At 41.6% G+C, this 13343-nt stretch overlaps 1 protein-coding gene across 1 annotated transcript in view; it reads left to right on the forward strand.

Moving 5' to 3' along the window:
• ITPR2 (inositol 1,4,5-trisphosphate receptor type 2) overlaps positions 1-13343 on the forward strand; it is a 243390-nt gene that overhangs the window by 21699 nt on the left and 208348 nt on the right. Inside the window, exon 2 of the mRNA XM_036405007.1 lies at positions 7017-7087. Within this exon, the coding sequence (XP_036260900.1) occupies positions 7017-7087 (71 nt within the window). The remainder of the gene's footprint in view (positions 1-7016; positions 7088-13343) is intronic.

The raw sequence follows: 13343 nt of genomic DNA on the forward strand, positions 1-13343 counted from the left end.
AGGTGCTGACACTGCTGCTTCTTTAAACTTCATCCCTCAGGGCAGTTCTGGGAAGCTGGGATGATGGGGCTGCAATCCTGGCCTCAGAGACATCAGTGGAAATTTTGTCCATTCAAAGACAGCCAAGATTTCACCGAAAAGGAAAATGTTAGTAGTGAAAAAATTGTCCAGTCCTCCAGGTGATGTGCATTATTACTGGGTCTGTGTTCTGCAAGCCACTAAAGAAAGCCTTCAGAAAGCTTTCCTAATACTCATTTTATAATTTCAGTTTTTTTAGCTTTAATACAAATTTCACCCAAAAGAGGGTTTGCCTGTGCAAGGGTTTTCCAATTAAATGCCTTTAGGCTGTCGTAACATCCTTGTAGGATAGACTCTTACTTTTCATATTAAAAATAAAATAGGAAAGAAACAAAGGAAGAAATCAACCATTTCCTTGGGTTTATGGGAATGTAATTTGTTTATCAAAGGCACTGAGACAGACTGAAGCCAAAACCTGCCTGGGAGCAGAGTGCCAGTGTTGTAGAGAAGTACAGCAGGACTGGGTGTGCCTGGGGAGGGAGCTGGGTGGGATAGGCTGGCACACCTCCTCCCATTGCCAGTTCCCCATGGAATCACAGAATATCCTGAGCTGGAAGGACCCACAAAGATCATTGAGTCCAACTCCTGGCCTTGCACAGCCTCAGGAATCACACCCTGTGCCAGAGAGCATTGTCCAAACACTTTTTGAGCTCTCTCAACCTTGTGACTGTGACCAATTCCCAGTGCCCTTTTGACAGCAGAATATAGGTGTGCTTGGCACCACTGAAAATGACTTGATGTATGTTGTATTAATGTGAGGATCTTGAAATACTGTGCAAATGCTCATTTGCTTGGCAAAAATCAGTATGTCCAAGTGTAGCTCTGTACCATTTTCTTGGTGCATTAATGGCTTACCTATTACACAGGCCAAGAAAATTGCAAAACTGAGACTAATATCTAAGAACTATGCTTTCTCCCTTCCTCTGCAACCTCCAAATAACATTTTATTCCTTTGTAATAATTTATTTTAGCTCGGTCTTATAATTTAATGGAAATTGCACAATGTTTTAAATGTAAATATAACTATAAAAAGGATAAACAAGTTCTACCGAACAGAAGCTTTTGCAATCTAAAAGCACGATTGGATACAACACAATACAATAGAATAACAAAATGACATTCAGGATTTATAGCTGGATTACTTAATTGAGCAGAAAAACTTCTGCTTTTACTCCCTCTCTCTTGACATGTAAGCCTGCAGGTACAGTTACAAGAATATATGAATGCACTATCAGATAAGGGAAAAAACTTTAGGGCTAATTATTTGTGCAGTTATTAGTGCAAATGTGGAGCTGCCTGCTTGTATGGTGGTGTTTTTGTTTCCCACTATGTGCTTAGGATTGTGCTTTCTGCCCTTGTGTCTCCACACCATTTGCTAATACAAAGTGACACAGACAAGTGCTTTTGGGATGGTGGGAATGGCTGAGTGCTCCTGCTCTGTGAGTTCAGATAAAATGCATCCACACCTTGTGTGGAAGATTGTTCATGATGAAATTTGTCTGCTGTTTTAGACACCTTCAGGAGTTTGGAATGTTTTACATGCATAGAATTTTGCTTTCCCAGCGTAAGGGTATTTATTAAACAGCTCCTTTCAACCTGTTTTATGCTTTGTGTTTGTGGCAATTAAAATTTGTTCAGGAAGGAAACTATAAAGCTCCTAATGTTTGAGGCAGGCAGGAGCCAGACTTTCTTGTCTCTGTGCTGCTGTACCTCACTGGTATGAAGTGAAGTTCTTAAAATATTGTGTTCTGCTATCCTCCCATTTGTTGAAAGCGCTTTTTAGCATGGAATCTTCTGAAGTTGTACAGAGGTTTAATAACCCTTCTATAAATGCAAGGAAGAGCCTTTTTATTTTCTGCTTGAGCTGGGATTAATCTAGGGGACCCTAAAAGATGTGAAAAGATGATGGTGAAAAATTTGACATTGGAAACAGGCAGGAAAAGGACACATTTCATACAGGGTTGCTAATCATAGAGCTGTAAATGATTTGAAGCAGGACTGGTAGTCAGAAAGGAGTATGAACTCACATTTTGGGAAGGGTGAGGTAGGATGACTGTAGATTTTTGGCAGGAGACCACTTGAAGCACACAAGAAGTGGGCTGACCTAGATGCCTGATAAGAGGCTCAATGAAATGAAAAGTGGGTGGACTTGGAGAAGAACTGGGTGGATCTGATTGTTTTGGCACTTAGGTATTTGATGTTTGATTTCCAGGGCAGCAAAATTTTAATCACCTATTGTTCGTTATTGGTTGGTTTCTTGGTGGTATGACTCTCATCTCTCTTCCCAAGTGGGTGCTGGGATGTGTGGAGCACAGGAGAGGCTTCGTGCTGCAGGGAGGAAAGAAGTGTCCTGGGTGGCAGGTGCTCTGGAGGCACATTTCTGTGGAGGAGGTTGTGTGAAGGGAAATCTGAGGAGCAAAGTGAGGGAGGCTTTGTGGGCCGCTCCTTTGTTCACGAGGGGATGTTGAGGTTATGTGGTTTTGGGATGGAACCTCAGCATTCTTTGTGAACAAATATGTTGCTGGGCTCCACTGGCAGTTAAAATGTCCAGCTTCTCTTGCTGATGCCTGTTACCAACTGTGCCCCTCTTCCTGCTGCTGCCCAGGCCTTGTGCTGCTCAAAAAGGCAGTGAAATTATGATACCATTAAGAGAATAAAAGCTGAGCAATGTGTTTTGCATTGAAGACATTGCCTCTAGCTTAGTTTATTCAGCTTTTTGAGGAGTAAAATACTTCATAGATGTATAAATAGTACCAAATGTATAATAGACATCAGCAGCGGGGTCTTGTATTTTTAAACAAGTTACACACATGTGTGCAGTTCCACCTATGGGAGAGTCTGTGCTTGTGTTTATTCAGGTATTGTATTATATACAATACCTGAATATATTGGCTATGATTACTGGGTGGAAATCTCTGTTGGTAGGAAGAGACAAAAGACATTTCAGGATGGTATTTTTGAAACTCAAGATATAAAGCTAAGATAAATAATATGTGGCTGCTTTTTTGACAATCTAAAAAGCATCTTATGTTATGAAAGAGACCTAAAATTCATGAAACCCACCATAATTCCTTTCCTGTTGTTTTCTTACATTGGTGTTTGTGCATTGAGAATTCAACTGTATCTCAGTAGTGAATCTAAAATAACTCATCACTGGGAACAGTCCTTCTAGGATTACAGCTGTACAACTATTCCTTGACCCTTGCACTACATCTTCAAGTTCCTAGAAACCTTTTGTGTATTTACCTTTAGCCTGTGTTAGGTAATCAGAGGAGCTTGCAGGACACAAAGACTGATGGAGCATATATGATTCCTATCTATGAACCCAGGCACCATTAGACTTTTCTGCCAACATACTTTGCTTATCAGTTATACTTCTGTTGCTCAGTCCTGCTCCTCCTCTGTGTCCTTCCTCCCATTTCATCAGAGAAGAGGCAGCTTCAACTCCACCAGATGATAGGAGGAGAGGAAGAGAGGTGCACAACTGTACAGGATCATGCTCTGACTACTTGACATGAGGCAGAGCTTTCTTCCTGTGCAGTGACCAAGTACTGAACAGTTTGTCCAGAGAGGGTGTGGAGTGTCCTCTCTGGAGATCTTCCAGAGCTGCCTGGGCACAATCCTGTGCTCTGGGGTGGCCCTGCTGGAGCAGAGAGATGGGACCAGCTGCCTGCCCCACTGTGGCTTCTCCCACCCTGACCCATCCTGGGTGATTTTGTGATGATAGCAGAGAGCTGAAACTGCCTTTACTTCCCCCCTGCCTCTGTGGAGAGGCACACCTTATCTCCTAGGCATTGCTTCAGGTAGCTCCAATTCTTGTTTAATGAGCCTTTGTACACTGTAGCTGTGTACACTTCTGTACATGTGAGGCCTTAATGGCTTAAACACCTGCTGGTCTGTGAGGTTGGCTGCCTGTGGCACAAGGATGAGGAACTGCCCTTGCTAGCCCTGCAGTGAGTGGAAAAACTTCCCTGGCTTCAGTGGGAGAATGCCTGGGCATCTGTGACAAGCAATCCCATGAGCGTTGTTGCTTTCAGCCCCTAATTCTGCAATTACTGAATACAAAGGGCCATGCGTAAAGTCCAGGGGTGTAATTACTGTTTTGACTTTCCCGATGATTTATCTTAGGCACTACCAAGGAGCTGTACAGCTTAATTACAGCAGTTACGTGGAGGGATTGTGCAAACCCCAGGTATTTATTGTGTTCAGGGGAGAACTGGCTCAGCTAGAGATCATTTCATGCATGTGCAGGGATATCCTTTGTCATTTATGTACTGCAACGTATGGAAAACTGAAATGCAGTTGTGTTGTACGTGTCAGGTGCTGAATGACAGCAGAGAGCACAAAGCAGTATTGTCTGTGGTCCAGCTGAGGAATTAAACCCCTTGACGTTTGTTAAAGCTTCTTTGATAGTACCATGGTTAAGTGGCTTGAATATTTGCACCATAATTTGGATCAGTGTTTACATAGCTTGCACATTTTATGGTATAATACAATAAATTCTGCCTTCATCTGAAAAGCCTAGTCTGGTGCACTTTGGCCTCCTATTCAAACCTACAAGCAAGTGATCTTAAAACCTGCTGTGGTGTGGTCTGACAGTCACTGCAGGTGCCCAGGACCTTTTGCAGCCAAGCCTCTTGTTTGGTTTCACTCATCTCAAATGGATTTGTTAGCAGGTTACAAAGGTTTTGAATTGCTGCTTGTTTAACGCAGCCACCTCGCAGGTGTCAGTAACAAACCATCAGCTGCTTTTGGCTCACTATAAAAGTGGGATTTGAATATTTTAAATTGTGTGTCAGAGGAAGTAGTCTGTGTGTGAAGAGCCTCTTGTGTTCCCCTCCACAGCGCGGGCTGAAGTCTTGCATCATGTGGAATGTGCAGCTCAGCTCTCCCTACGGTACTGTAACAAGCACCTCCAGAGTAAACAAGGAGCTGTTAGCCTCCCTGAAGGTCATGCAGCTGGAATACAGGATGAATGGCATTATGGGCAAATGCTGGGGATTAAATTGTTAATTTAGTAACTGCTAAATAAACAAAGCAATACTTTCCTGAGATTTTTGTTCTGTGTTATAAGAAACAAAGACGTGAGAAGCTGGGGTGCTGAGCAAGGGCTTAGGAGGTGATGTTCCTGCTCTGTCATGCCACTGCCCTGACACATGTCAATCAACCTTTCTGTGCTCTGATTTTGTGTCCATAGGATGGGAGCGGCACCAGCTCCTTTTTCCTTTGTCTTCTCTGATGTCTTTGGTTCCTGAATGCTGCCAAACTCATTTATGGTCCTTATCTTTGTGCCTTTAGAGAATGGTGAGCAGCAAGTGATTGGTATTAATTGTTGGATGTCTGTTCTCTGCAAGGCCAGTGTGTTTGAGCACTACAGCTGGCTGGCTCAGAGGTGTGCAGGATCTCATTTGTTTTGCTCAGCACCAACACCTTGTTTTCTATCTGGCTTTTGCTACAGTAACATGCCATGGTGAAAGTTTTGCATTTCACCCACAGTTGTTGTCATGAGAGTGTACAAGTTGTCACCAAAGAACACAGGAGATTCCTTGTGAGTTATGGTTGACTTTTCAATATGCCTCCATCCTGACAGTGCTGAAGGTCAAATCTTACGGGTTCTTCCTTAAAAACCTTCCAGGGATTTTGTTGAGAGTGAGAAGTACTCATTGGCATAAAAACCCTTTGGCAAAGCTCCTGTTTAAGGTAATCCTTTCCAGTCAGTTACTCCAGGTTTTAGGTGCTGTTTACAGGAAGATTTGGCCTATTAGAACATGGACAGAATGCAGGGTGCCTGCTAGACTCTTCCTGAGTCCTGCTTTCCAAACCTCACTCTGTTCTTTTTAAGCCTGGCCTAACCTAGACTGTGAAGAACACAACTCCCTAAGGCCCCCTGCTCACTCCTGAAGCTGTTTCTTCAATTCCCCCTTCCTCACTGACACCACATGTTTGCATCCAAGTCTGTAATGAGATTGGAACTGCTGACTTCCAAAATTCTTCGTCATTTTTGCTTCTGGGAGCTGCAGCTACAGTGGAGACTTTGTCATCTTGCTAGAGGTAGAAAACTCACAGGTGTGCTGGGGGATTGGCCTCGCTGTGCTTGTGGCTGGAGGCAAAGCTTCCACCAACTTGAGTCAAAGCTGAATGCATCTATTGTGTAACTTGGCTGAAGCCAATTTGTGCTTTTTATTTCAATTTCCAACAAAAATGCTGCTAAGAATGTTGCTGTGAAGTGGCAGGGCAGTAGTGTGTCCTTAAACATGATTTTCCTGAATAATTGTTTGAAATGGGAAAATTATTTACAGGATGCTTCCTGAAAGGAAGCTGAATTTATGTCTAGGAAGTTCTGAGATAAGTTTAACAATTCATATTTTAAATTTTATTGTTTATTTAACTTCTAAAATATTGCAAGAAATATATTTGATTTGTCATCTAGATTTTCTGCTGTGGATTAAAGAAATGCTTATTCATTTTAGCACAGGAAAATGTGGTCTTGGGAGTTTTGATCACAGCTGAATCTTAATTCCACATGCCTCCTCAGAGGAAAAAAATGGGAAATGGGGAAGAAGAAAATCTGACAGCTGCAGAGAAAAAAAACAACTGTTTCTGATTGAGGGTTAATGGCTCAGATGAAGGAAAACATAAATTTTACATGGAACATCAATGTATTTGGTGTGACAAAAGGGATTTTAACTGGATTTAAATGAAGTGGGATCTGAAACACAGACCATAATTTAGTGCTGTAGAAGAAATCCCTCTCTGGAAGGAAAATGTAGACTTTCTTGGTTATGCTTAGTAACTGAATAACAGAGTTTCTGAGGTATTTTTTCTGTTACATTGGAGAAATGTGGAAGCTTTTGGATCTGTGGTGTGGCAGGCGTGTCTGTGCATTTATAAACATTGATGGCATGTTTTAGTGAGTGTGATAACTTTTGTTTTTCTAGGCTGGTGGATGACCGGTGTGTGGTCCAGCCAGAGGCCGGTGACCTTGCCAATCCTCCAAAGAAGTTCCGAGGTCAGTAACTGGGGATCATCTCTCTTTCATGAACAACTGATGCTGTTCTACCTCCTTGGGCACTTTTACCATGGGACTTCCCAGAGGGTTTGTGGACCCAGGGACTGAGTTTCAAGCTGGAACATGAATGGCAGATTTTGAGAATGAATTACAAAATTTTTAAAAGCACAAGAGGCAGTAGAAAATATGGGGAAAGGGACTGAATTTTCCTGTAGTTCAAGAGTTACTTGCTTTGTTCTGCACATTGAACAATGATCCCCTGCTCTGTGACAAACTCTTTGCTCCAGCCTTGCTCTCACTGTAAATGGGAAAGACACTTGTGAGGTCCAAAGCTACTTGAGCTGATGAATTGTTTATTTTCTTTTCAAGATAAGATACCATTTTAAGGAGTACCCCCAAATATTTTGTCAGCTTTTTGTTTTGCTTTTGCTTAAAACAGTATTATTTTTTTCAACTTGACCTTGTAGATTTGGATAATTCTGCTGTTTTGCTTATTGGAAAAAAATAACAATGTGCTGACAACTTCTAGTTTTTACTTCTTGACTGCTAAAAAAGTACTCATAGCTGTGCCAGAGCAGAGCCTGATCCAGGTCTCTTTTGGCTTAAAAGGGCTTGGATTCACACTGGTTCTGAGATAAGGAGAGTATGACTTCCCTGATTTAGAGCAAGGGAAATGTGTTTCATGGCTGTTTGTATTTATTTTCAATGATCTTTAAGGTCCCTTCCAACCCAAACCATTTTATGATTGTCGGGGGTTCCACTGACATCTTACCCTTAGTATTTTATTTGCAGTGTTTATGTATATGCTACTATTGCAAAAAATAAAGCATTTCAAACATCAGGACAGTGAAGTTCTGCTTTCCCAGAGAATTCAAGACTTTTTTCCATTATATATTCAGGAAACATCAGCAGTTGGTTCCAGTTCCAGCTGTGAGTGTTCAGCACGCTGGCTGAAAGTGAGGATGCATACTTAGAAACTAACAAACAGTAATAAATTTCAGTCCCTGGTGTGACTGAATAACTTTAAAGCAGAGCTGAGGGTAGCATCCAGTGTAGCTTTCAGGCTGCATAACTGTGATTTCACCCCCTCACTGCCTGCAAGTGACTCACAGTTTCCAGGTTGCACAAAATATCAGGTGGGGATTCTTTGGATGATATTTCTGTCACTGGACTACCCTGATGTGTTTCTAAAGTTGACCATATCCAGGTTTCTAGATGAGACCAAGGTCACTGGGGAAGATTTGTGATAGGATAATTGAAGATACCCAAATGCCTACAACTAGGGATCTCAAAAAGACAGCCATAATTTTTTCGCTGTCTAGTGTTTGAGGGCTTGATTTTATAACTTCAGTACATTAAAGTTATTTTCTTGCAGCTCTGTGTTGTTCATTTCTAACTTCAAAAGGCAAAGAAAGAAAAAGTTGTTAAGTTTCTGTGTTGATGATTTGGGCACTTTGATGCAGGGTGGAAGCTGATTGAGCTCCCAGCACCGATGATTTGCCATCAGTGGTGGCAGCACGTGTGGAGCAGATGTCAGAGGGAGATGGCACACTGACAAATGTACAGCTGTTTTCTGCTGCTAGGGAAACCAAGGTCCTTCCTCTTGAGTTACATCCCAGCTTCTGTAGGGGAGTGGTTTCCATTGGTTGTGGACAGTTTTGGCTCTGTCCCTTATTGTAACCTCTGTCTATTGCTTGCATAACACATCCCTTTATCTCCAGTTGCCTCTGCTCCCTCTTCTCCACAGCATCAAACCTTTCATTTCCTCTAACTCAGATCCTCCTCTTTTTGGGGATTCCCTCTTCTCTCTCTCCCTCCCTGCCCCAAAACTTTTTAGTAGCTACTCTGCTCCTGCCTGCTGCTGCTTAGCTCCTTCTGCAGTCTTTCTTCCAGTCACTCATTAGCTCTCTCTTCTTTATAGTGCTCCATAGCCTAATTTTGGGACTGCTGACATGGTGGTAGCATGCAAATTTGGATGAGCTGCAACACAGAATGATTTGGATTGGAAGGCACCTTAAAGCCCCTCTCATTCCAACCTCCTGCCATGAGCAGGAACACCTTACACTATCCCAGGCTGTTCAGAGCCCCATCCAGCCTGGCCTTGGGCACTTCCAGGGGTGGGGCAGCCACAGCTGCTCTGGGCACCCTGTGCCAGGGCCTCACCACCCTCACAGGGCGCAATGTCTTCCTTATATTCAATCTAAATGTAGCCTTTTTCAGTTTGAAGCCATTCCCCCTTGTCCTGACAGTCCAGGTCCTTTTAAAAAGTCATTCTCCATTCAGCTTTCTTGTAAGCCCCCTGAAGGTACTGATAGGTGCTATAAGGTCTCTAACACCTGTAGGAAGGAGAAACTAAATTAGTGAAAATATAATTGTTGCATTAATTTATGCAACCCACCTTTCTATAAAAGCATGGCTATAGTGCTAGGGGCATTAAATATCATATCAACTTCAAGTATCCATAAGCAGTGTGTGTTCAGGAGGATTCCTGCAGGAAAGATAAACCTATCATTTGGATGTTTTCTCCTTCATCCTTTAAGTCAAATTCCTAGTGTGAGAATAGCAGGAGTTTTGCTGAGAGCCCAGCAGAAACTTGCTGTCTAATTGACATTCAGTGCCTTGAACCTCAGAGGTGTCTCTGCCATGATAGCAACCAAAAGTACATCTCTGTGATGCTTTGCTAAATTTCTTAGCTCTGTTTAGAGCCCTGAGGCAAAAAAGTTTCTAAATATTGCTCTTATAATCAAGAATCTAAGCAAAATCCATATTTTTCTCCCCAAGAATCTTCTGGGAAATAGCTTTAAATTAAAGCAGTAAAGTTAACAAACCAAACAAAAACTGCTTTAAGTAGGTTCTTAACATGAAAGGAAGACTTAGGCATGAATGATTAATTCTGAAATAACATCTAAGAGCAGGGTGAGTAGGGCCTCTTCACTAATAGGAACTGCTGTCTGTATGGTTTACAATGTTTTTATCACTGATAGCTGAACTGGCGTTGATTTAAGGTTAGAGCACGACCTGGGAGTCAAAGAAGTATGAGAAAAACATGTTTCTAACAAGATGTTTAGATTTCAAGTACTGACTCTGAAAATTAATATCAGAGAGGACTGTGTTTGCTCTTTTTTGGTAATATTTTATCAACCCTTTTCCCAGTGGGAGGGACAAAAAAGAAAGATTGTGGTTTTGACTTGTATCTCCACTCCAGGGTTCACTCAGAGATCAAATCAAGGTACTGAGCTGTTGGCCTGAACTGAAAGCCTATGTAAAGAGGTGTCCTAAAATAGCAGTTTCATTTTTGCTATGTGTTTACTTTCTTTTTTTTTTTTGAGTGGGTGGTTGCTATTCTGGTTGTTTCAGAACATCCTGCAGTGTGGAGGGTTGTTAAGCTAAGGAAAGATGTGGTTGCTTCTCATTTTGTGTCCATATGAAGAAGCTGTGCTCCCCATTCCTCCCCCAGTCACACTGGGATGAACCTGGAGTGGCTCTGTGTTCACCAGGGTGCACATCCAGATTTGCATCAGTGCAAAGGAGGGTGGAATTTGGTCCCACATGTTCCTGAAGCCTGGTGAAAAAACCCCACAGAACATTCACTGTATTGCATTGAAGGGACTGATCAAACCAGGTGCTTCATGTCTTAATTCCAGCTGAAGCTGGTGAGATCCAAAGCACTGAGTGTGGTGATGGAAATGCTTACTGTGCTGCAGGGCTGGGTTCACAGAGGTTGGCAAGAACAGCGTGTGCCAGGAGTTGTGTGCCTCTGAAGAAAAGCCACATTATGAGCCACACAGCTGTGGGTTTCCTTAGTCTGGGACCCCAAACACTCCAGCTTGATGCTCCTATCTCCAGTGGGAAACACTTTCAGCTTCCAAGGTGTAGTATAGCACAGATGAGACCGGATTGTTGATCAAGGAAAAGGAGCATGAGTCTCATTCCTATTTTAAATGTAAAATTAATTAAGTTTTTAAACTGGTCTACACTTTCTTACTTGTAACTTGTATTACTTTGATTTCTTGAGGCTTCTGCAGTGAAAGTGATGCTGATTCCTAAATACCCTGCTTTGCCTTTCAGGTTTTAGTCTGATCTAAGGTTTTCCTTCTCTTTTCTTCTCTCCCATTACCTTTCTTTGCACTCTCTCCTTTCCTCTTCCATCTGCCATTTTTCTTTTTACTTTCTTTTTACCCTCTACGTAATTTTGGTTTATCCTTTTATTTTCTTCTTGTTTCTTCCAGTTCCATAATTGCTTTAATTTCCTTCTCTTTCTTGTTGTCCTGCCTAGGAAACTTTGTTGCCCCACTCCTCCATGTTTTTCCCTTTTCATTTTCACATTTTCTTTTTTACCTTTTTGTCCATTTTTTTTGCCCAAAGCAAGTAGATTTGTACACTCTGTGATTTTTATAGCCCTGTCACTTTCACTTACCTATTTCTCTGGTTTTAGTAAAGCCATGTGATAATTTCTCTAGTTCTGCAAACCAAAGAAATCTTCCATGATGGACAAGAGTTGAATTTCTAATATTTAAAACAAAAACCAAACCCAAGAGAGGGCAAGGAGAGAAAGCATCTGACAAATACTGTTCTAAACCATCTTTATCCAATATCAAGAAATATTTAAAGGGCATAATAGGAGTTATTTTCCTTTTCAGACTTCCTGAGTGAAGGTGCTATTTGCTTACCTTTGATATTCTCTCCTTAAATGTTTCTCTTCCTGAGGACTAATTATGTAAAACTCCATAAAGTAATGGATTGGGAACTAGGACTACCTGGGAATGTCTGGAGAAGTCAGAAGAGACATTCTGTCTCATGAGTGGGTTGCTAGACTGACCTCCAGGAGGGAATGGCTTTTTGATCTGCTGTGTGGTGGAAAGTTGCTTTATAATCTTATGCCTCAGTTTCTCTTTTTTTTCCTGTTTATTTGAACTGTAGCATCTCTAGGGCAGGCACTGTTCCACCTCCTTACAATGTTTAGGATCATGAAGCTTGAATTTACATAGTTTTGTTACTCTGATTAAAAAAAAAGGAAAAAAAAACCCACAGAAAAATAATGAGATGGTCTGGTTTCAATGCATCTGGAATCCTAAAAAGTAAAATAAAATAGGAAAAAAAGCTTGTTTGGGAACAAATAATACGATTTTTTAGTCTATAAATTGAGGGAAATACAATTGAAGTAATACTGATTTGGAAAAGTGGTAGCACCATGCTCTGAGGCTCTGCAGGATGGGAAGCACTGTGTTTACTCCAAGTAGCAGGATGTGTGGGGAGTAACTGAGAAATGAAGACTGGTGCTATTAAAAGAAGGTATTGTTACTACAGAGAAATAAATGTTTCATGAAGCCTTCTGAGAAGGCATGTTAATTATAGATTGTGACAGAAAATAATAGCAGACTTTTGTCTTATGAGCTGAAATCCTGATACTTCAGGTAAAATATCCTACAATATACAGTACAATTTAATGGCACACAACACTTTGGGGTTTTTTCACCTTCTTGGTTTCCAGAATATTGTAAAAGTTACCTGAGAGTTTTGTACTCTAGGTTGTGTGATATCATTCCCATTATAAATGTTAAATGAGAGCAAACACCTTTGCAGAGTGGCTGGGTCTGCTTTGATAAGGATCTGTAGGATAAGGACTTTTTCCTTGGAACAGCAACTCAGGGCTGTGGCGGGGGGTGGGGGTAAATCCGTGAGCACTTTGGGTCAGTGCCAAGGAAGGTTCTGCCACTGGGGGCAATTTTGTATGGACAAACTTTGCTGCTTGAATAGGGGCTGGGTCAGTCCTCATCCAGTGCTTGGTCATCTGTGCCAGTGAAATATGGAGGGCTCACAGCTGGGGACAGACCTTCCTTTGACATCCACAGACTGCAGCCCATGCTGGGGAAGAATTTCACCCTACAACACCCAGTCCTGAGTGTCCTTGCTACTCCCACAGCAGAACTCTTCCCTCTTCTTTCCTGTTAATAAATGTGCGTGTGAGAGGACAATTACCAACATTTGCTACGTGAAATGTCTTTCAAGTCTCTCTGCTTTTAGAGCAGTTGATGATTGTGACTGTGCAAGACTAGATGTTGTTTATCATTCTAAAAGTAATTGGCTTTAGATGAATCATGAGGCTCTATTTCCAGTTTATAGGACTGCCACTGGACAAAACCCCTTGAGTCAAGGAATTTTACAAAATTCAATTTCTTGCCAATGAACATTAACTTTCAATTATTGATTACAGTTTTGGGAAATAAAGATGAACAATTGAACAAGCATTTAGGGA

This window comes from Molothrus ater, chromosome 5 (genome assembly GCF_012460135.2).
Source record: "Molothrus ater isolate BHLD 08-10-18 breed brown headed cowbird chromosome 5, BPBGC_Mater_1.1, whole genome shotgun sequence".
In the NCBI taxonomy this organism is placed as follows: domain Eukaryota; kingdom Metazoa; phylum Chordata; class Aves; order Passeriformes; family Icteridae; genus Molothrus; species Molothrus ater.